The following is a 25534-nucleotide window of genomic DNA, read 5'->3' on the forward strand; positions in this document are numbered from 1 at the left end:
TGTTCTAGCGATATGGAAAGTTGTCCGCGGACAATAGAATCGGGCTGGTTCGTCATTGGGGACCGTATTTCGGTCCGTAATTACGGAGATTTTTCACGGTAGTGTTCATGGGGCCTAAGTATATAATTTTTTTTTTCCGGAGTTGCAATTTTGCGGCACAATACACGCTGCTGCTGCTACTACTGTATTATGCTGCAGATTTTCCGCAACAAAATACATTGCGGAAAATCACCAGTGTTTACGGTACGTGTGAACTATCCAGGTTTTTGTGCACTCTGTTTTGGCATTGCATTTCACACTGAATTTAATAAAAAAAATAAAAACAAGATAGAAAAAAGTTTTTTTTTAAATCTTTGTGTTCGTAGATACTGTATGGTACATTTCCCAGAACTTCCTCTTTACATAAATACATGGCCACAGATTATGGCAAAAACCGCATGCGTTTCTATCCCAGTTTGTGCAGCATCAGGAACTTGGAATATGTGAGCAGCCATTTAGAAGACCCTTTTTTTTTAGTGTGCCAATTAGTTAGGCTGTGTTCACATCAGCGTTGCCAGTCTGGTTAACCCCTCAATGGAAAGGCAAACTGAAAGCATAGCTTCCGCAGTTGACTGCGCTATTGGTTCCGTCAAGAACAACGGAACACTGTCAACGGTGACAAACGGAAACCATTAGCAACGTTTCCGTCACCATTGAGATCAATGGTGTGGGAAACGGAAGCGAAGGTTTCTGTTGAGGGGTTAAACCCGACAGACACCTCTGACGGAACCCCTCAACGGAAGGGCAACGCTGATGTGAACAGGCCCTTAGATATCCGCTTTGGAATGATCCATTGGTTCAGAAGGAATCTATAATTGATCTCTGCTATTAGGGGTGTGGCATTTTGGGGGCAGAGTCAGGAATCTAAGACCATCTCACTGAATTCTTGACACTTGGACAGTCTGGAGCCATACGGAAGATGCTGGCAAGCAATGTGTATAGCAATGATTTCTGTTCTGTTCATTTACAGTATATGTTAAAATCATGGCCTTGTTTGTAGGTTTTATACAAACAGGATTATATATTATTTTGTATTTCTTCATAGGAACATTTTAGTTGACAAACCTAATGATCAATCTTCACGGTGGTCTTCGGAGAGCAACTACCCTCCTCAGGTAAGTGCTTGTAAAATTAAAAAAGCACATACTCCTGGTGTTTTTGTGTCTTTTGATTGTTAAAATCTCTCTTGGTGTCAGATTCCTTTATCAATAGATTTAGTCTAGACTTTTATGTCATTTTGAGGGAATTGGTAAATCGCCGCCTGAACATATGCTGCAAGCTAAACTAGCTGTAGTAGTTAGAAAACGAATACCGGTGTAAACACTGGCATACTGAATACATTTTTAATTGTTCTGTTCTTTCTTTTCATTACACAGTTTCTGATACTGAAAGTTGAAAGGCCAGCCATTGTACAAAGCATCACGTTTGGAAAATATGAGAAAACGCACGTTTGTAATTTGAAAAAGTTTAAAGTCTTTGGTGGAATGAATGAAGAAAACATGACAGAGCTGCTGTCTAGGTAAACAAGATAGCAATATGTCATTACATTAATTGGGAAATCTCATGGATTTGTAGTTTTATTTTAAAGATACTAGTCCTTCTGAATTGATTAGAATATAATCAAAAAGTTAGTTTATTTCAGTAATTCAATTCAAAAAGTTAAACTCTTATATTATATAGAGTCGTTGCACACACTGATCTATTTCCACATTTCTTTCTTTTAATGTTGATGATTATGGCTAACAGTTGATGAAAACCCAAAATTTAGTCTTTCAGAAAATTAGAATATTGGGTAAAATGTGAAGATTGTAGACTCATGGTGTCACACTCTAATCAGCGAATCAACACAAAACACCTGCAAAGGTTTCTTAAGCCTTTAAAAGGACTGGTCTGTTGCTCAGTGGTCGGTCCAAAGTCCTGTTTTCAGATGAAAGTAAGTTTTGCATTTCATTTGGAAATCAAGGTCCCAGAGTCGGGAGGAAGAGTGGAGAGGCGTCAATCCAAGTTTCTTCCGGTCCAGTGTGAAGTTTCCAGTCAGTGATGGTGTGGGGAGCCATGTCATCTGCTGGTGTTGGTCCACTGTGTCATATCAAGTCCAGAGTCAGCGCAGCTGTCTAGCAGGACATTTTCGAGCACTTCATGCTTCTCTCTGCTGACAAGATTTATGGAGATGCTGATTTCATTTTCCAGCAGGACTTGGCACCTGCCCACACTGCCAAAAGTGCCAATACCTGGTTTAATAACCACAGTATCACTGTGCTTGATTGGCCAGCAAACTCGCCTGACCTAAACCCCATAGAGAATCTATGGGGTACTCTAAAGAGGCTGATGAGACGCCAGACCCAACAATGCAGACGAGCTGAAGGCCCCTATCAAAGCAACCTGGGCTTCCATAACACCTCAGCAGTGCCACAGGCTAATCACGTCTATGCCACACCGCATTGATGCAGTAATTCCTGCAAAAGGATCCCCAACGAAGTATTGAGGGCATATACTGTACATACTTTTCAGTAGGCCAACATTTCGGTATTAATCATTTTTGAAGTTGGGCTTATATATTTTCTGAGATACAAAACTTGGGGTTTTCATTAACTATTAGCCATACTCATCAACATTAAAAGAAAAAAATTATGTGAATGGATCACTCTGTATGTAATGAATCTATGTAATAGGAGTTTCACTTTTTGAATTGAATTACTGAAATAAATTAACTTTTTGATGATATTCTAATTTATTGAAAAGGACTAGTAGAAGTCTATAAAAAAAATAATGTGCTTGTAGTTTTTATTTTTAAATATTGTAGCTATTTGTTGTTTTATTTTTAAAACCAATTCCTTGGTCTGCTATAATGCACTTCCTTCCTAGTATGGCCTGTATACACAATACAGCAGGGTGTGAGTTCTTTATGGCAGCTGCAATGAATGTTAGTCAATTGACAGATAAATGTCATAGATTATCAGTCTCCAGGAAATAGAGAACGTGCCCCTCCCGCAGAGACCAGGTAGTCACAGGGAAGATGCATAGAGAGCACTATCTGTATAATGTTAAGGTTCTCTTACACGGCCAATCTTGGCCGGTACAACGTGCACCGGTCAACGAAACACCTCGTTGATCGGTGCTCGTTTGCTCCTTTCACAAGGAGCTATGTATGGGAACAAGCACTCGTTACTGCATTCGCTTGTCCTCATACATTATTATCATGTCGGCAGCGCGTCTCTGTTTACACACCAAGATGTGTTGCCGACAACGATAATATTTTAGTTTTTTAAATCGATATGATCAGCACATGAACAATCGTTTGCTCGTTCATCTGCTGATCGCTGCCCTGTTTACACAGGGCAATTATCGACAACCAGCACTCTTAGGCTTGGTTCACACGACCTATTTTCAGACGTAAACGAGGCGTATTATACCTCGTTTTACGTCGGAAAATAGGGCTGCATTACGTCGGCAAACATCTGCCCATTCATTTGAATTGGTTTGCCGACGTATTGTGCAGACGACCTGTAATTTACGCGTCGTCGTTTGACAGCTGTCAAACGACGACGCGTAAATGGACTGCCTCGGCAAAGAAGTGCAGGGCACTTCTTTGCCACGTAATTTGAGCTGTTCTTCATTGAACTCAATGAAGCACAGCTCAAGATTTATGAGCGTCTCAGACGCCTCGTAAATTACCAGGAGGAGCATTTACGTGTGAAACGAGGCAGCTGCAAACAGTCTGTCTTTTCACACGTAAATGCCTCTCATCGTGTGATCATACCCTTATGAACGAACATTTGCCCGATAATTGGCCCGTAAAAGGGCCTTTAGTATCCTGCCGTCTCTTTGCCTCCAGAAGTAAAATAATTAACTTGCTTAGCCTCTAATGATAAGGAGATTACTCTTCCAGTCCCAATCTATTTAGCAAAGCTGACAAGTGAACTGCAGAAAACAGGAAGTGTCAGCCTATTGCGACTTCTCTAATGGCCAGTGTTAAAATTTAAATATTTAAATATTTTTTTGCGGATAGGAAGAAAAAAACCCAAAACACCACTAACATTTAAAAAGTAAATAAAAGAATAAAAAAATCATCTAAATGTCATCCTTTGCTCTGGGATAATTCCTGGTTAACGACTTCTAGGTCCTCTTGATATATGGGAAATGTGTCCGGAAGGCAGGTCCTTGGTTTTTGTTTTGCTTTGTATACAGCAGATCCTTTTATAGTGGCAAAAGTTGTGACCGCCAATGATATCCCCAATATTTATAATTTTAGTGCGTGTACAAAAGATTTGTGAATGTAAAACATTTATTATTAGTGCCAATGTATTATTAGTGCCGTACCACAAGTGCCAGTGGTATGTTTTTTGGCTTTTCTTTTGCTTAGTACGAAGACCCAGTTCACACTGAAATCGACCCTTATTGATTTCAATGGGTGGCTTTTAGCCGCTCTCGGGAAAAAAAGCGGCATGTCCTTTCTTGTGCTGCCTCTGACCTCGCATTGAAATCAATGGTTGGCAGAAAAAACATTTGGCTCTATTTTCCGAGCGTTTTTCGCAGCTATTTTGCCTGCGTTTCTCAATGGCCGCGGGAAAATTGCAGTAAAAATGCGCAGGCCGGTAAAAATCGGCCTCAAAATTCCTGAAGGAATGTACTCTAACGCAGTGTACACAAACCCAGTGTACATTAATGCCAGTTGCACACGACCGATGTGCCACTCGGGCTGTTTTTAACGGCATCTAAGTGGCAACCAATAGTTTTCATGGACCCATTTACTTTAGCGGGTGAATTGGGTCCGTGAAAACTGACCGATTCCCCCGAACCGTGGAAAGATAGGACTTGTTCTATCTTTCCACGGATCACTGACAGGACCCAGCCGGCGCACACTGTCATGTGCATGAGGTAAAACATTTCCTATTTCAGTGGGCTGAAAAATGATTACAACAAGGAGACCTTCACATTGAAGCAAAAAATTAATCCACAAATGTTCGTGTCGTTTCATTAAAATAGGTATATTTGAGATTTTTTTCTGCCTGCAAAAAACTGTGTGAACTAGGCCTAACAGCCAGTGATGAGGTTTTGACTGGCACGTTTCGATAATATGACATTCCTTGTGCGGCCAGTACACAACAGTATCTCCAGTACATCTTGGGAACCATATGTGGATGGTCTCTGAACCACTGGTTGGACACTGGTTTACAGCAAAGTATTTGGATACTGAAAATGGACATGTGCAGTGATCTCACCAGCCTTCCCCTGCTCGCTCACTGACGAGTGTCCGCTACAGTATCTACAGTCATCCGTAACGATCAGTGCTAATGAGTAAATAACATGTCGTTTCGCAGCAGACTGTAAAACAGAAACACAATTTTTCTTTACCAGTGTAGCTATAAATATTATGTTTACAGAGAGGTATGCTATAGAATAAAAAAAAAATAAACCCGAAAAATTACTTTATGATGATTGTGTTTTATTAAAAGTAATGACTTGGTGGGTTTAAAAAGTGCTCGTCCTCTGTATTAATTGTATCTCTCCGTTATCTAATTTTTTAATTTCATATTTGTAGAGAAACAAAGTATAATTTGCTTGGAAAATAGATCTTTATACTCAATAAAATGAATGACCAAATGTAAAAAAAATAATTTAGTAATCACCAAGGCTCAGCCGCGGTCCTGAAGGCGTTAATAACTATTCAGTACTCTAGTAGCATTAGAATATAAGTTCTGCTTACATGGATAATTAAGAGGCGTAACAAAATACGATATCACAATGAGCCATTTCTAGATCTGTATTCTCTTTCACTAACACAGTGTACATTAACATTTCTTATTTCAGTGGGCTGAAGAATGATTACAACAAGGAGACCTTCACATTGAAGCATAAAATTGATGAACAAATGTTCCCGTGTCGTTTCATTAAAATAGGTATATTTGAATCATGATTCCTTCTGGTAGATATTTATTTTGAAATTTGCATTAACTTCTTGGTAGGTCTACGAAGGATTTCCTTGCAGTGATTTCAGTCTTAACGTTTGCATGTGTATGTTGCAAACAAAAAAATGGCGACAGCACACAGCGAACACCAATTTAACCTAAACCGCTAAATATAAATAAATATGCCTTACTGCTAAATCTACTTACCATAGGGAGGTTCTTAGCGCACATTTTGATCAAAAAGTGTTTGTCCACCTGCCACGACAAGGCGTCCTCCATAGGTGGGGACCTACTCTGCACATACACCCAGAACTGGGACTAAGCCTACATATATCTAGGGATGGTAGGAACCAGCATTAAACGAATTAAAAAATAAATAAAAACATAATAATTAAAAAAAAAATTATATGTATGTATGTAGACTTAGTCCCAGTTCTGGGTGTATGTGCAGAGTAGGTCCCCACCTATGGAGGACGCCTTGTCGTGGCAGGTGGACAAACAGTTTTTGATCAAAATGTGCACTAAGAACCTCCCTATTGCAAGTAGATTTAGCATGTAATGCATATTTATTTATATTTAGCGGTTTAGGTTACATTGGAGTTCGCAGTGTGCGGTCGCCATTTTTGTGTGTGCTGTATATTTGCAGTCACAGGTGTTCGTGCACCTACATACACGTTTTGTGTCATTTTGTTGGAATGGGCTGTTCAAACGTTGTTTGTATGTGTATGTATATAGGAGTTTGTGTATAATATAGATACTGTATTATAGATCAGAGTTTGACAAATTCTGGTTGTCTGATCCACGTGGCGACTAGATAATGATTACATTCTCGCTATGTGGAGCTGCCCCAAAGGGGAACGTGCTGCATGTATATTTATATTGCTCCCATTTAAAGAGGCTCTGTCACCAGATTTTGCAACCCCTATCTGCTATTGCAGCAGATAGGCGCTGCAATGTAGATTACAGTAACGTTTTTATTTTTAAAAAACGAGCATTTTTGGCCAAGTTATGACCATTTTTGTAGTTATGCAAATGAGGCTTGCAAAAGTCCAAGTGGGTGTGTTTAAAAGTAAAAGTCCAAGTGGGCGTGTATTAGGTGCGTACATCGGGGCGTTTTTAATACTTTTACTAGCTGTGCGCTCTGAAGAGAAGTAACATCCTCTTCTCTTCAGAACGCCCAGCTTCTGACAGTGCAGACCTGTGACGTCACTCACAGGTCCTGCATCGTGACGGCCACATCGGCACCAGAGGCTACAGTTGATTCTGCAGCAGCATCAGCGTTTGCAGGTAAGATCGACTTACCTGCAAACTCTGATGCTGCTGCAGAATCAACTGTAGCCTCTGGTGCCGATGTGGCCGTCACGATGCAGGACCTGTGAGTGACGTCACAGGTCTGCACTGTCAGAAGCTGGGCGTTCTGAAGAGAAGAGGATGTTACTTCTCTTCAGAGCGCACAGCTAGTAAAAGTATTAAAAACGCCCCGATGTACGCACCTAATACACGCCCACTTGGACTTTTACTTTTAAACACACCCACTTGGACTTTTGCAAGCCTCATTTGCATAACTACAAAAATGGTCATAACTTGGCCAAAAATGCTCGTTTTTTAAAAATAAAAACGTTACTGTAATCTACATTGCAGCGCCTATCTGCTGCAATAGCAGATAGGGGTTGCAAAATCTGGTGACAGAGCCTCTTTAATTCAATGGGAGCCATTTAAATAAACTATGTATGCAGCAAGTTCCCTTTTCGGCGGCTGCAGGCAGCCTTAAAGAGGCTCTATCACCACAGTATAAGTGGCCTATCTTGTACATAATGTGAGCGGCGCTGTAATTTTTGACGGTTATGACCAATTTTAGCTTTATGCTGATGAGTTTCTCAATGGACAACTGGGCGTGTTTTACTTTTTGACCCAGTGGGCATTGTGGAGAGAAGTGTATGCCGCTGACCCATCAGTGACCAATCCGTGTCATGCACTTCTCCCCATTCATTTACACAGCATATAGTGATCTTATTACATCACTATGTGCAGCCACATAAACACACTGCAACGTTACTCAAGTGTCCTGACAGTGAATATACATTCCCTCCAGCCAGGACGTGATATCTATTCACAATCCTGACACTTCTGTAGCATCTGTGTGAGATTTACAGCAAGGCAAACGTAATCTCGTTTTAAATGACAGGTTACATCGTAATATCGCGAGATTACTCTTGCCTTGCTGTAAATCTCAAACAAACGCTACTGAAGTGTCAGGATTCTGAATAGATATCACGTCCTGGCTGGAGGTAAAGTATATTCACTGTCAGGACACTTGAGTAACGTTATAGTGTGTTTATGTGGCTGCACATAGTGATGTAATAAGAACGCTATCTGCTGTGTAAATGAATGGGGAGAAGTGTATGACACGGATTGGTCACTGATTGGTCAGCGTCATACATTTCTCTCCACAACGCCCACTTGGTCAAAAAGTAAAACGCCCAGTTGTCCATTAATAAACTCATTAGCATAAAGTTAAAATAGGTCATAACTCCGTCAAAAATGATCATTTTTCTAAATAAAAAACACTGCTGTAATTTACATTACAGCGCCGATCATATTATGTACAAGATAGGCCACTTATAAGGTGGTGACCGAGCCTCTTTAAACTTATCATGTTATGTGGCTTTTATGTTTCAATCATTTTTATCGAAGGTTTTCAAGAAAAGGCAAACTGTACATCAAACTGTGCAAATAACAGTCGGGGGCATTCTCTGTAAATCGAATCGTAACAGACGTTTTATTATTCCAAATATTACCCTATATCTAAAAAGGATAAAAAATAAGGAAGGAATAAAAGGGAGGGCGGAAAAGAGGGAAAAAGCGGGGAAAGACAGGAGATCGTCCCGAGGTATCTGAGCCATTCCTGCCAAACTTGAAGGAAGAGCTCCTCCTTATCTGAGACCATACAGTGCAAACAGTCATTGACCATAATCCAATTCAGTTTAGTCTTAAGCAGATGAAGAGGAATCACAGGGCTTTTCCTGGATGTAGTTATAGCAATTTTGGCTGTCCGGAAAAGAAAGGATACAAATTTATGAGAGGCTTTAGACAAGCCAGGGACGTTCTCATTAAGTAATGGCTGTGACGGGGACAATTTCAAGTTAATCTGAGTTATAGAATATAATATTAAAAATTTGTCGCCAAAACCGGCGTACCTTCGGGCAACCCCACCATTTATGTAGAGGGTCTCCCACACATCCACAGTGTCTGAAGCAAGAAGACTACATACGAGGTTACATCTTGGCCAGTGTAGAGGGAACTAAATACCATCATAAAAATACTTTATAATTGGCTTCGACCAGCGAAGCGTTAATGTTATGTGGCTTTTAAACTAACTTTCAAGCTGAGGTTGTCACAATTCTTATTGTAATATTTATATTGTTCTAGTGCCTCTGCTATCGTGGGGTCCAAGTTTTAACTTTAGTATTTGGTATGTTGAAATCAATGGCATTGACGATCCGGATGTTGTACAACCCTGTCTTCATTGGTACAGCAAGGTAGGTGTGCATTTGAACATTTGGCCTTCTGATGGAATAGCTAATAGTTCATTATATTGTTTACTTTATTGTGCCTTTCTGTAACAATGCCATCTCATTTTGACCATGATATGACCAGTTGATGAGATGTTGTAAAACCGCACACATACAATGTAGTATTCTCATTACACAGAGAAGCCGTGAAATGTTATGGAGTACAAAGCTAGGTAACAATTGATATACATAAGGTATACGGCAAAAAAACTTTTTTTATTCCACTGTGCTGTATAATTACCTTGGTGTGGGTAAAAGGTGAGCCTGTATTGGTGCTTGGGTTCATTTAACGTCCGTGATTGAGATTTCTTCCGATCCCCATTGTTTAAGTCTTTGATTGCTGCAGCAACACTTGACCATGGCATGATCAAAGGGGACAACTCCCTTTTACAGATGACTCGATCAGGGACTGGGGAACCCCTGTGAATGTCAGCCCTGATGACCTAGAAAGGACCCAAGGGCTATAGGTACACTCATCCTGCTGTTAGGGCACAGTAGTAAAACAGATCATAATGTGGGTATAAAAAATAATGTACTAAAAAAATCTTTAATTTCGTTTTTTTTCTTTCTCGCACATACATTAAATAAAAACAAAGAACGTACACTTTTTAGGTATTCGCACACTTGTAATAACCTTTAAAATTCATTTCACAGTGTGAAACGTGAACGGTATAAAAAATACCTGGAGCAGTGATTTTACATAATCCTGTCTGTACAATGTGACTGAAAACCATTCCGTTTTTAGGGCATGCTGCATATAATTACCATGGATCACTTTGTTGTGTATTTGCTTCTAGAAACATTGCCTTCATTGTTAAAGGGAACGTCCGATGTGTTTTATCTTAGTTTTATAAATTAAATATTTATGTAGTAATCATGTTTTATTTTTTTGTAAATGTTGCAGCTATTTTTTTTTTAAAACTTTCCAGGGGGCAATAGGGGGAGGTACTGGACACACTATCTTTCTGTATAGACATTACAGCAAGGTATGTGTGCGTTATGGCAGCTTTTAATGGACAGAGAAATCTTATAGAATATTAGTCTCTAGGAAGTGATTTAGTACAGCCACCCCCCCCCCACGCCCCGAGACCAAGGAGATGCATACAGAACCTTGTGTTGCTATGCCTCCTTATCTAGACTTCCAGTAATACAATAGAGCGGTCATTAACTTGCCCACCCTCTAACCATAATGAGTTTACTTTCCTCATTCTGTCCCAGTCTATACAGCAAAGCTAACAAGTGAGTTAAAGAAATCAGGAGAGTGACTGCTCCAGTGTGAAAACTGGAAAATGTAAAAACAAAAAAATTCCCTTTAAAAGAACATAAAAAAAAAAAAAAAATGTATATAATAAAAACCTGAAATATATAATTATCTAATTCTACTTAAGGAACTACTATGGCTAAACTATTGTTTTTCTTAGCGCTTTTTGTGATGCGCTATTTTTGCCCCTTAACTATAACTCGTGAACTTACCATTTTAAACATTTATTACAAACTGTCAAACATTTTAATGTTCTAAAAAAAATACAATATATATATACAGTATAAGTGTACCGCAGGAGTCCGATCTCTAACTTTTTGGTAGGGGTATCACCCGTCATCCCCCACGGCAGCATCGAAGCTCAAAATGCGAGACCTCGCCAGTTATCGCGGGATCACGTGTTTTATCTCCGAGAGAGAGAATTGCTGTATTTAATATAACAATTACTATTTGATTCCCATCTTGGACCTTTATGGCATATTCAATGGGTATAGGTCCCACCTCTAGAACAGGTCCCCATGAGGCCTGTCCTACCTTACCCTGTCCTACCTTCTTTTGCTCTGGCTGAGGACTGACCAATTGTTTGGGAGTACGGAAACCGCATATCTCACCAAGCTGCGCTACGTTTCCGTAACTCCCATAGAAGAAAATGGGAGCTATGGAAACGGCGTAGTTCGCTGTACTGTGCTGTCTCCATAACATCCATTTACTTCTATTGACGTTACGGAAAGAGTGTAGATCTTCGAGCTAGGCTGTTGCTGTACTCCCGACCACCTTGTCAGTCAGTGGTTGGAGAGCAAGAGCAGGTAGGGCGGGGCTCATGGAGCCCCATTCTAAAGATAGGTGCTGTGGATATGCCATAAATATCCAATATGGGGAATACCCTTTAAATGCTTACCGATCTCGAAGTTCTATATCCATACAGCAGTTAGCGCTCTGAGACGGATAGCGAGATCTCGTGTTCTGACCTTGGATGCTGCCATAGGGGATGCCAGGATGCCCCCTACCCGGTAGTTTGGAACGTGACTTATACACTTCATTCACACGAGCGTGAATCTCGTCCGTCTGCTGTGCTTTGATGCAACGCACAGTACACGGACTCGTTGATTTCAATGGGGCTATTCAGACATGCGTGAGTTTTCACACAGCGTGTGTCCGTTGCGTGAAACTCACTACATGTCCTATATTGGTGCATTTTCACGCACCTAGCCGCCCATCCAAGTCAATGGGTGCATGAAAAGCCCTCACAGCACACGGATGCACATCCGTGTGCTGTCCGTGTTTTACGCATCAATTACATTGAAAAATAAATGCTTGCGAGTGCATGAAAAGCACATGCCATACGCAAAGCACACTAATGCATAACGCAACGCACACTGACAAATTGAAAGCACTGTTTTTAAGCGCGTAAATCTGTCACGCTCGTGTGAATGTAGCCTTATACTTTCAGTATCTTTAATTTTTTTTTAAATAACATGTTTATTAATTTCTTAAGGGGCTATTGTATTTTCAAACAAAACAGATCCCCTTTTCAGGTGATGGGAACACTTCAAGCATGTATTCATAACACTGAAACCTGTGCTTATGACATTGATTAATCTGTGTGCAGTATTTTTTTTTTTTTTTTCATTTTTCTTGCACCGGTTTTTCAGCTCATCATTGGTTATAGGTTTTATATGTATTCTATCTAATGCACACTCTATTCTTACATTGGAATCATTCCTAAGAGATCAAATGGTTATTCTGTGGAACAGTTTCTCCATAGTCACATGTAATGCATAGCTGGCAACGCATGGACATCATCTACTTGTTTACTTAGTGATGACCTTTTTTCCACTTTCAACGTTGTCTAGCTTTAATACCAGACTGTTAAGTCTCTATTCACACAAGTGTCATGGCTTTCTATTATGGAATGCCTGCTATTGATTTTAATGGGATCCATCAAGGTTCTAGTATTTTAGATGGCAAGAATTTTGCTGCAGACTTTGCTATTCTTGCCATCAAAAATAACGGGAAAAGCTGACTGAAACCCAGACAGAGGCTCTAAATACAAATGTGAACGGAGCCTGAGGAAAATATTAGTTGTTGAATGGTTTATGAGCCAATCTGCTGTTTTTTACTGTTTTGGAATATTAATGTGGTTTTTTTTGCGGAAAAATTAGGCCCTATTCACATTGAGGTTTTTATGACGCGGAAACAGCATCGAAAACCGCGTCAAAACGGCCGAAATGTGCCCACCATTGATTTCAAACGGAGGCGTAGGAAAAAGAGACGTGACCTATCTTGAGATGTTTTCCGCCTCAAAATCCTTTTTGAAAGCAATGGGAGATGTAAAAAAATAAAAAAAAAACACCGGACAGCTGCAGCGTTCTTTGATGCGTTTTTGGAAAAAAAACGCACTGTTTTTCCTTTGCCTGTTGAAGAAAGTGGTAAAAATGCGGCAAAAAAAAACCAGAGCTGAATTTTCCAGGCAGAATTTTCTGCCTGCAAAAAACTCTGTGTGAACTAGTAATGTAATGCGGTAATGTTAGGTTTGTGTCTGACTTTTTTTGTATTTATTGTTTATTTTTTTTCTAGTAAATATGCTCATTCTTCTCCTTGTTCCAGTAGTACCGTGAACAGGAAGCCATTCGCCTTTGTCTGAAGCACTTCCGTCAGCACAACTACACCGAAGCTTTTGAGTCCTTACAGAAGAAAACAAAAATAGCTTTAGAGCACCCTATGCTAACGGACTTGCATGACAAGCTAGTACTGAAAGGAGACTTTGATGGCAGCGAGGAGCTGATTGAAAAAGCTGTGAATGGTAGTAACACATTTTGTTTGCAGATTTATTACGTCTTTTCTAGGCTTCTTGTCTTATAAACTATTTTATTCAAATTCGAGGCTAATCCTGCTGCTCCCTGATCTGCATTATTTCATGACAAATGGCTGACTGCTTACCTTGGATCATTTTAAGTGATTATGAGAATTAGTTTTGCACAAGAAGCTTGTCCAACATACTTGAAATTTGCTTCTTTTCTCTTAGTGTAGAGACAGATACTGATCCCTACTTAATGAACCAGAGTACGGGCAGGTATACGGCCAATTTCTAGATGTTACTAGACCACCATCTATGGCTGACCTTTTAGGGCTATTGTAATGAAGAATGTTGCTGACCAGGCAAGGAGAGGATGCCAAGAATGTTCCTTTTCCTGACCTAGTTTTCCAGAATCTTCTCTGTTTAAAGTGACTGACTTACAGATAGTACTTATGACCTGATTTATTTATTTATATATATATATATATATATATATATATATATATATATATATAGCATAAACCGTTACAACATAATTTTACATTAACGATTTTAGGTCCAGACTACTTTGAGCCTTCAGGACCAGACACCATTTAGTAATTTTTAGCATACGTTAATTAAACTGCTATAACTTTTTATTTGCTGGGCTAGCGACATGATTTTTTTGCTACATTTTTTTCGTGAACAATGCAGATTTCTTTAAAGAAGCTGTCACCAGATTTTCAAACCCCTATCTTGTATTGCAGCAGATCGGCGCTGCAATGTAGATTACAGTAAAGTTTTGTGTTTTTTTTCAAAAAACGAGCATTTTTGGCCAAGTTATGAGCATTTTTATATTTATGCAAATGAGCCTTTCTTAAGTACAACTGGGCGTGTTTAAAGTTAAGTCCAAGTGGGCGTCTATTGTGTATGTACATCTGGGCGTTTTTACTTGTTTTACTAGCTGGGCGTTGTGAATAGAAGTGTATGATGCTGACGAATCAGCATCATCCACTTCTCTTCGTTAACGCCCAGCTTCTGGCAGTGCACAGACACACAGCGTGTTCTCGAGAGATCACGCTGTGACGTCACTTCCTGCCCCAGGTCCTGCATCGTGTCGGACGAGCGAGGACACATCGGCACCAGGGGACAGAGGCTACATCGACTTACCTGCAAACGCCGATGCTGCTGCAGAATCAACTGTAGCCTCTGTCACCTGGTGCCGATGTGTCCTCGCTCGTCCGACACGATGCAGGACCTGGGGCAGGAAGTGACGTCACAGCGTGATCTCTCGAGAACACGCTGTGTCTGTGCACTGCCAGGAGCTGGGCGTTGTGAAGAGAAGTGGATGATGCTGATTCGTCGGCATCATACACTTCTAGTCACAACGCCCAGCTAGTAAAACGCCCAGATGTACATCCACAATACACGCCCACTTGGACTTAACTTTAAACACGCCGAGTTGTACTTAAGAAAGGCTCATTTGCATAAATCTAAAAATGCTCATAACTTGGCCAAAAATGCTCGTTTTTGAAAAAAAACAAAAACGTTACTGTAATCTACATTGCAGCGCCGATCTGCTGCAATACGAGATAGGGGTTTGAAAATCTGGTGACAGAGCCTCTTTAAAGAGAACCTGTCACGTGCCTTAAAAACTACAGTTGACATTTCGGTGAGATTGCAGGCTCCTCACAGATTCTGATGCTTTTTAATTTTTTTTCTTCTAGTCCCCACCGTTCCTGAGATATCGGGGGGTTAGTTCTGTTGTCCAATATGCAAATGAAGCCTTTGACAGTCAAGTGGGCGGTTACCACTTATCAAGTGATAGGTGTTACCCGCCTACTTGACAATCAAAGTCCTCATTTGCATATCGGGCACCGTTATCTCAGCAACGGTGGGGGCTAGAAGAAAACAAAAAGCGGCAGAATCTGTGAGGCGCGTGCAATCTAACATGTCAACTGTATTTTTTTGGGTAGGTGTGTGTATGTGTGTATGTAATTTTATTTTATTTTTTTCTAGTTTGAGAAATAAATTGTTTTAAAAAAAAAAAATGGGGTATTGTATTAATTTTTTGCTTTTCTTTATTTTTATGGTTAGAAAAGACCTTTTGGGGGACTTATTTAAAAATTGTTACTTTTATATGATATATGTTTACTCTGCTTTTCCACTACCTAGGGCATACAGGGGAAATCAACTCAATAAGGCACAGTTCACACAGACTCTTTTGGCCCGGAAACCGCGTTGGAATCTGTGCCAAAAAACTGCAGAAATCGCCACCCATTGATTTCAATGGTAGGCGGAGGCGTTATTTTTCTTTTTTTAGCTGCTCACGGGTAAAAAGAGGCATGTCCTTTCCTTCCGCTGTTTTGCCTCTGACCTCCCATTGACCTTAATGGGAGGCAGAAAAAGCATTTTTCGCAACGTTTTTTGCCCACAGTCCTCAATGGCCGCTGGTGAAAATCGCTGCGACTGCCGCGGCAAAAAGTCTAGGCAGGTCAAAATCTGCCCCAAAATTCCTGAATGTATTTTGAGGCAGATTCTTTTTCTATTTCTCTTTTTATAATCTGTGTGAACTGGGCCTTATAGTGACTATTATCAGTTAGGCCTCGTGCACACGGCCTTAGCGGTTTGCACAGCCTGTGATTTCGGCACGGACATCCGCGAAGTGTCATCCGCGGGCTGCCCGCAATCCATGGACCTTGCACACATTGTGGTCCGGGTACATTGAAATCAAACCCGGACCGTATAATGACTTGTCCTATCTTTTTGTGGTCCGGGTTTCCGGCCAACGCACGGACTGCGGAAACCATGGTCGTACGCAGGAGCCCATAGAAATGAATGGGTCCACAATTCACCCGCAGATTTGCGGGTGAATTGTGGATGCAAAAACACATTCGTGTGCATGAGGCCTTAGGGCTGTGCTGGGTCTAGTTAGACCCAGCAATAGCCGCCTCCTACCGACATCCCGGCAGTCATGTGACCAGTCATGTGACCAGTCATGTGACCAGTCATGTGACCAGTCATGTGACCACTAGATGTGAACATAGCCTAACACCTGTCCTGGCATACAAAAATGTATTATGAAGAAAACAGCCACAAATAACTACGATGTTTTAACAGTGCATATTACGGGGCTAGTGCCTTTTGGAATATAAACCTCCATGAATGTCCATGGGCAGAAAAAGGAGGGAGTGTACATTGCTTTATTCCATAGATCTCTCACTTTGCTTCTACACTACCGAAGGCACTACACTTAACAGATAAATGTAAATTACACGTGTATATTGTGGTGCTCACATCTACCATGTCTGTATAACACACACACATGTACAGTATATTGTGTCTGATACTGCAGCGCTACATACAACGTGCAGTAGTCTAGCAGCACAGGACTTGCTCACATTGTAAACATAAGTTGCAACACAGCAGTTCGCAGTACAAAAGTGAGGCGTTGTGCTTTTTTTTTTTTTTTATATATATTTTAAATGCACAATTTATTCCTTTTTGTTATAGTATCTCATAATGGAACATTTTCATGTATTATACTTTTGGACAATTCTTTTGAAGACTGCAACAACTAATATTTGAAATTCACTGCTTGACAACTACCATCTGATAATTCCTAGACTTGTCCCATCTGCCTTCTGTTTTGTACTAATATAATATTCAATCTTTCTTTCTCAGATGGGCTATTCAGTCAGTACATAAGTCAGCAGGAATATAAACCACAATGGAACCAAATCATTCCTAAAAGCATTAAAGGTAATTATCTGCAAATTGCTCAACTTACTCTTAAATTGCCAATACTGATTAAGTTAACCTTGCTGGGAGGATACCGCATGTACTTGTAGGCGCGTTTCAATAAACAGACGTGCTTTTTGGCCCATTCTGCTTTCTTTGTTACATATCATGCAATGGAGATTTTAAATGGACACCATTCCTATAAAATATTTAGAGAAAAAAAACACCACTTTTTATCAGTCTGAAATGCATTGCACAAGCTCCTAGAGATGAACCAAAGTTGTTAATGTCCCGTTTTTTTCGAATAGTCGGCTTAAGTGGCAGGCGGTACAAGACGGAGTGAAGGGGCTGACTTTTAGCTTTGCTTAGTCTCAATTGTAGACGGAATAAATGCGGGAAGGTTTATGCCACAGCGAGTGGCCTCCCATCCAATGTCAAAATCTGAAATCTAATCCTCACATGCTCTAAGCAGTGCATGGAGAATTTAGGGGGGAATCTAAATGGATGATCCAGGGAGGAGTATTTATTATTTATCTAGCCTTTGGATTGTAATTTGAAAAAAGAACAAACAAGCAAATAAACGAATGTAGAGTTTGGCATTTTGTTCTATTTAAAAAGGGTTGTCGTGGACGAACAAATACAGATTGTTAAAGTACACTATGTGCTGACCGTTTGTAATGCGTTTGATTTAGTGATTCCCTCCATGAGAGCAGATGTCTTAGAATAGGGCTCTTGTATTATTTTTCACATTGAGGTGAAGAAATCTATGGATGGAACAATGCCTAAAGTATCCAGAATAGATAGAGAATAGCAGGGAGGGCAAAAGTAGTTTAGTTTCCGTAGCAGTACCCTGGAAGTAGTCAAAGATAACCAACGGGCTGCTTCTTAGCATCTTGTCCCCATACTGTACAACTGCCACACCGCATGTAAGGTCATAAACTAGTAGAAGACTTCGGGACTTTTGACTGCTTCCAGTTCTGCATGTCTTATGCCTCATGCACACAACCGTATTTTTTCCCTCCCGTAAATAATGGCCGTAAATATGGGTCCTTTGTCCCACGTTTTAAAGCTTCTCTTTATTCAAAAATTGAAGTCCCCTGACGTTGCCTAGCAATGCTCCCGTAATTACGGGTGCACACACTTGTAGCCACCCGTAATTACGGGAGCCCCATAGACTTTTATGTGCCTGCCCGTGCCGTAATTACGCCCTGAAATAGGACATGTTCTATATTTTTCAACGGCCCGTGCACCTTCCCGTACGCAAACGGGGAGCTATCCGTGGCCAATAGAAGTCTATGGGCCCGTAATTACGGGCAATTTTAAGGTCGTGTGCAAGGGGCCTTAGTCATTATCTATTCTTGAAGACCATTTAAAAAAAAATCTTTTAACCCCTTCGCGCTCAGTGACGTACTATTCCGTCGTGCTAAGTGCATCGTTAGTACGTCGCGGGAGAAACGGTCATTTCGGCCGTCTTCCCGACACATACAGGAGCTGTGACAGCTCCTGTCTCGTTCAGCAATTGCCGATTCTCCTTCAGCGGGAACCGATTGCTGTGTCCCCATTGATTAACCCCTTGGAAGCCACGTTCAATAGCAATCGCGGCTTCTTGGGGGTTAAGCTACCTTCGGCGGCCCGCTACACGATAGCGGCTGGCGATGGTGGCTATGGCAACCGGACGCCTAATAATGGCGTCCGACTATGCCATCCAAAGTCAGGACCCACAATGCTTGCTGTCAGTGAGTAGCTGACAGCTCTAATACACTGCACTATGCATGTAGTGCAGTGTATTAGAGTAGCGATCAGAGCCTCCTTCCCTCAAGTACACTAGTGGGACAAAGTAATCAAGTAAAAAAAAAAAAGTTGTGTAAATAAAAGTAACAAAAGTAAAAATCAGGGAAAAAGTCAAGAGGTGCAAAGTTTGTAATAAGAGGGGGATAAGGGAGGACACAATATATCAATGTGACACGTGTCCCGAAAAACCAGGGCTCTGTATGAGAGTGTTTTAAAATTTATCATCCATCCCTTGGTTTTACTTACCCTGATGCACTGCGCACAGCTTATCCCCCCTAGTATTTCCCCTCTGGGCCCTGCTGTGTGCCCAGGCAGCTGTTAACAGCCACATGTAGGGTATTGTCATACCCGGGAGAACCCACATTACAGTTTATGGGGTGTATGTCTCCGGTGGCACATGCTGGGCACAATATATCGGAAACTGAATTGGCATATATGTATAGAAAATTGCAAATCTCACACTGCACCATCTGCTGCGCATTATCTTTTATACCGTACCTGAGGGGTAAAAATGCTCACTAAACCTCTAAATGAATGTCTTAAGGGGTGTAGTTTTTAAAATGGGGTCACTTCTCGGGGGTTTCAACTGTACTGGTACCTCAGGGGCTTCTGCATACATGACTTGGCACCAGAAAATCCCCAATAGACCAAATGGTTGTCCTTTCCTTCTGAGCCCTCCCATGGGCCCAAACGACAGTTTAATACCACATTTGGGTGTTGCCGCTCCTATGTCAAATTGGGTAACAAAATGGGGTATTTTATTCCTTGTGAAAATAAGACATTTTGAGCTAAAATTATATCTTATTGGAAAAGGTTACATTTTTTTTTTAATTCATAGCCCAATTCAAATAAATTCTGTGAAAAAACTGTGGGGTCTAAATGGTCACATTACCCATAAATTAATTCCTTGAGGGGTGTAGTTTCCTAAATGGGGTCACTTCTGGTGGGTTTCCATTGCTTTGATACCTCTGGTTCTCTGCAAATGCGACATGGCACCCAAAAACGAATCCAGCAAAATCTGGACTCCAAAAAACACATAGCGCTCCTTTCCTTTTGATCCGCCCCCCCCCCCCCATGGGCCTAAACAGCAGTTTATCACCACAAATGGGGCATTGCCGCACTCAGGCCAAATTGGGCAACAAAATGGGGTATTTTATTCCTTGTGAAAATAAGAAATTTTGAGCCAAAACAACATCTTATTTGAAAAATTTTTATTTTTTTTTAATTCACAGCCCAATTCAAATAAATTCTGTGAAAAAACTGTGGGGTCTAAATGGTAAAAACAACCATAAATGAATTCCTTGAGGGGTGCAGTTTTTAAAATGGGGTCACTTTTTGGGGATTCCTACTGTTTTGGCACCTCAACAACTCTACAAACCTGGCATGCTGCCTAAAATATATTCTAATAAAAAAAAAAAAAAGAGGCCCCAAAATGCACCAGGGGCTTCTTTGCTTCTAGGGCTTGTGTTTTAGTCCATGAGCGCACTAGAGCCACATGTGGGACATTTCTAAAAACTGCAGATTAACTTGTCAAGAATAAAATAAAAAATAGACATTTGCTTTAATGGGATGTTAAATCTTAGGCCCCCTGCAGACGGAACGGGAAGGCTGTGTGTTTATTCACAAAATCCACGGTGGATAACCGTACCAGCCATGTGGATAAAATTTGAACAAATGTTATCCACATTCTGCCGAATACTTTTAAATATGCTGCATGGTTTTTCTGTTCCTGTTGATCACCGCTAATTTCACACTTTTCAATGTAGAAGGGGGAAATACTCTGTAAATCCGCAGCAAACTTCGCACCAAAATCTGCACGTAACACATGCAGATTTTGCTGCGGAAAATATGCAACAAATCTGCTACGTGTATGGGAAAGCTCAAAGTCGGTTTTTCCCTGCTTTTGTAGTTTATTACAATCGATTATGGTGTATATGTGTAAAATATTAATATATTATGATACATACATACACTATATGGACAAAAGTATTGGGACACCTCTTAAAGAGGCTTTGTCACCAGATTATAAGTGCCCTATCTCCTACATAATGTGATCGTCACTGTAATGTAGAAAACAGTGGTTTTTATTTGGAAAAACTCATTTTTGAGCAATTTTAGATTTATGCTAATTTCTTAATGACCAACTGGGCGTGTTTTTACTTTGGTCAGCGTCATACACTACTTTGTGCAACGCCCACTTGGTCAAATCAGTGACCAATCAGCGTCATACACTTCTCATTGTTCCAGCCCAGCTTCTTTCACTACACAATCAATAGAATGGAGATTGGGAGCCAGACCCTCTCGTCCAACATGAGTGTCTGACTTCACAAATGCGATTCTGGATGAATACCTTCCCAGAAGAGCAGAAGCTGTTTTAGCTGCAAAGGGGTGTCCAACTCCATATTAATGCCCATGGATTTAGAATGGGATGGCATAAAAGCTCCTGTAGGTGTCCCAATACTTTTGTCCTTTTTATAGTGTGTGTATGTATATAGGGGGAGAGATTAATATTAGACATTTTACATTACATTTTTTTGTGTTTTTTTTTTTTGCACTAAACTACTCATTGCGTTTTATTTTAGGGGATGCTGAAGACAGCCGACCAGGAATGAGAGGAGGACATCAGATGGTCATTGATGTACAATCTGGTAAGAATTTTTAATCTGGTTTTAAATTTGGATCAAACATACTGTTGAAGCATACCTAACTTTTCAGAATAAGCTGTCGTGTGTACATGAGGAAGAACACTATTTCTGGCCATTATATGACTTGTATTCTGTATTATTTAGCACTTTTCCCCTCTGCAGACTCTCTAATTCTCTGTTTCTCTGAGCTAGTGGTGGAGCCTAATGACTGTTATGCCTACTATACACAGCCCACATAGTGAAGAGGGAGAATCCTGCTCTCCTCACGTATAAAGAAGCTGCAGCAGCAGCATGGAGGAGATAATACAGCAGTAATGAGCAGTGTAGCTTAGAATTCAGCACTGGGATGACAAATATCTCTTAGCAGGCCTATGTGTGCCTGTGTTTTACACGCAGCCCCCTCTGTCCCTCTTCCCCCCTCTGTCCCTCTTCCCCCCTCGTTCATCTGCTGATCTTTTGGTTTTAAAAAACTGAAATATAATCGTTGTCAACCTCCCATCTCCCTGTGTAAACAGCGAGATGTGCTGTCGACATGATTATAATGTATGGGGACGAGCGATCGGAGTAACGAGATCTCCTCCCCATACATAGCCCGTGTGAGCAAACTATCGCCCACCAACGAGCCGGTGTAATAGGGCCTTAAGTTACGAACATTCACACTCCTGTACACCACCTCCTACCCTTCTACTTTGCATTTACACACCCTCTTTAACGCATGTGCACTTGCACACGGTAGTAGATCACTTCTGATTTATGGGTGAAAATATTCGACAATAAACAAAGGATGAAATTGTCCAGTTTGGCCAACATTTATCGGTCTATGGCCAGCTTTAGGGGGAGTTCACACAGAGTGTTTTTTGTGTTTTTTGACGTGGAAAATGTGCCAAAAAACGTCCGAAAATGCCTCCCATTGATTTCAATGGGAGGCGGAGGCGTTTTTTCCCGGGAGCAGAAAAACCGTCTCGTGGGAAAAAGGGACATGCCCTATCTTCGGGCGTTTACGCCTCTGACTTGCCATTGACATTAATGGGAGGCAAAGAAAGCATATTTTGCTGTGTTTTTTGCCCACGGCGCTCAATGGCCGCATGCGAAATATGCTGCGAAAATCGGCATGCAGGCATAGCAAAATCTGCCTCAAAATTCCAAACGAAGTTTTGAGGCAGATTTTCCGCCTGCAAAAAAACTCTGTGTGGACCCAGCCTTAGGCCGGATTCAAACGAGCGTGTTCTGTCCGGGATATACGGTCCATATGTCGGCAGTATTTCCCGGACTGAGCACACTGCAGGGAGCTGGGCTTTTATCGTCATCGTTATCTATGACACTAGAAGTCGCTGCAGGAAAACTGTCCCGTACTGTAATCATGTTTTCAGTACGGGACAGTAGTTCCGTGGAGAGGCAGGGACTCCTAGCGTCCTAAAGAACGATGATGCTAGGAGCCCGGCTCCCTGCAGTGTGTTCGGTCCGGGAAATACTGCCGACCTGCGGACCGTATACCACGGACTGAACACGCTCGTGTGAATCTGGCCTTATACTGTATCTTTTTAACATAAACCGGTTTAAAAAAATACTGTTGTCTGCAGTTTAAATAGGACATGCGTGATCATTGAACACAATAAGGAGCATACGTTGTATATTGAATATGACAGAAATACCTCATCGTAGTCTAGTTGACAAATTAGAATTATAGAATCTATATTAACAATGAACCAATGTATAATTAGATTATCATATAAATGCCTTTCCGCAGGATATTACTCAACATCCCAGAGTAAAGTAGTTGCATAGAATTTTTTTTGTCCACACTTGATCTAATTCCTAATGCACACGACCGTTGTGTGCCAGCCGTGTCCCATTCATCATACGTGGAAAGATAGGACATGTCATGTCTTTTCACGGATCGGTGAGTCAGGTTAGTTTTCACGGACGAGATTCACCCGCTAAAGTGAATGGGTGCTGTGAAAAACGGCCCGAGTGGCACTCGGTCATGTGCAATTGCAGTTAAATTTACCTTATGCACAAGATTTTCTTCGTAATCTACTAATCACGGGATCTTTGCTGATGGTCTCCTGACTTCTACCCTTAGGGGAAGCAAACATTTGACAGGTTGGTTTCTAATCTCTAGCAGCTTATTATCTTCTTTCTCATTTTGAAATAACATACGTTTCTGACAAATTGAACATGCATGTTCATGGGGACGCTGGCACTGATCACTATCGACTAGTGCTGGTCTATGATAAAATTCGTAACTTTTAGCAGAAGCTCAGTTTTCACATTGCTGCACATTTCTACACATATTAAGAAAACAAACCACTTTTTAACCTTTAAAAGTATTTATTTAAAATGAGAATTCGGGTGAATTAAAATGATTATCAGTACTGTGCGTGCAATTACGGTTTAAAGAAGTCTTAAAAGATGTGAAGGACAGACTGACACGTCTCCTCTTTTGCATCCACTTCTGTGTTTTCCTCCAACTGCTATAGAAACTGCATGTGTGATTCCAACCTTAGTTTATAGTCTCATATGTGAGGTTAACTTTTTAAATGCCGTAGTTTTGGGTATCGGCAGCAGTTTTTTTGCGGAGGCTAATAACTGCAAAATAGGGGTTCTCCAGATGGGACAACCCATTTAATTAGAAGTATAATATCATGGGTATTTTAATGATGGTGACGAACTATAAGTTACAAACAAACATTCATATTTTAGTGTATGAACTCTTGGGGCGTATTTCTATTTCCTAGCGCTTTTAGGTTCATATCCTGTTTTAGCTTTAGTAACTAGTCATTTTCTTGCTGCTTAATGTACCTCTATATAAAATAGCTCACCACCTTATGCCCTTTAAAGGGGTTGTCCAGTTTGGGGGCAGTTTTTTTATAATCAGTAATCAGTGGGGGTCTAACACCTGGATGCCACACCAATCTGCTGCCTCCAGGCGCCGGTGCTAAGCAGTGTTGGTGCCGAAAACCGAAGAGGCCGTGCTGGTTTACTGCAGCTCTGCTCCCATTCACTTGAATAGCAGCAGAGCTTGCAGCATGGCCGCTATAAAGTTCAAGGAGCCATCTGCTTCCAGCACAGACTCTGCATAGCTTCCGGCAGCCGGAACAGCTGATCAGTGTGGAGCTCGGGTATCAGATCCTTACTGATCATATACTAATGACCTATCCTGTGACTAGGTCATCAGTATAAAAAACAGCCTGCATCCTGGACAACCCCTTTAAGTATGTGTTTGCTTGCTGGAAAAAATGGCATTTGTTCCCATTCTTCTATTGTAAAATTGTGATCTGACAAAACTGTTGGCATAACTGCTGCTGGTGTTTTGGCAGTCAGCCCATCTGAAGCCCTTTATGTTCTAGATTTCCCTAATTTTAATTAAGCTGTTGAAATGGTCAGAGGGTTTGTGAGAATTGTGTGCACAATAGGTCCTTCTCACTGAAGAAAACTGCTAGTTGAAGCAATTAGACAATTTAATTCGGTATTGAACCTGAGAAACCATGTCTGAGCAGAACACCTTTTTCCCTTTCGGTCAACCTTTGATTACATGATCATTCATGGACTTTCACTGATAAAGACCCTTTTTCTCCATTCCCTTGCTATGTAAACATCTTAAGCTTTAATTGGAAGGCTAAAACACTTCTCCATATGTTAAAATGGGATTAAACATGAGCCTTTTTCCCACGTAGTAAACACTAGTTACCTATAAAAATAGAATGTGAGGACTGCTTCATTGTGCATATTTTTCTATGCTGCCACTTAAGCTGGCCATACACTTGAGATCGTTCGACCGAGTACCCCATAAACATGCA

At 40.9% G+C, this 25534-nt stretch overlaps 1 protein-coding gene across 1 annotated transcript in view; it reads left to right on the forward strand.

The window, feature by feature from the left end:
* Positions 1-25534, forward strand: part of MKLN1 (muskelin 1) — an 80291-nt gene that overhangs the window by 24772 nt on the left and 29985 nt on the right. Inside the window, exons 2-8 of the mRNA XM_075857505.1 lie at positions 1085-1154; positions 1416-1558; positions 5851-5939; positions 9378-9487; positions 13392-13584; positions 17242-17319; positions 21672-21737. Coding sequence (XP_075713620.1) covers positions 1085-1154; positions 1416-1558; positions 5851-5939; positions 9378-9487; positions 13392-13584; positions 17242-17319; positions 21672-21737 — 749 coding nt within the window. The remainder of the gene's footprint in view (positions 1-1084; positions 1155-1415; positions 1559-5850; positions 5940-9377; positions 9488-13391; positions 13585-17241; positions 17320-21671; positions 21738-25534) is intronic.

This window comes from Rhinoderma darwinii, chromosome 3 (assembly GCF_050947455.1).
Source record: "Rhinoderma darwinii isolate aRhiDar2 chromosome 3, aRhiDar2.hap1, whole genome shotgun sequence".
Lineage (NCBI taxonomy): Eukaryota > Metazoa > Chordata > Amphibia > Anura > Rhinodermatidae > Rhinoderma > Rhinoderma darwinii.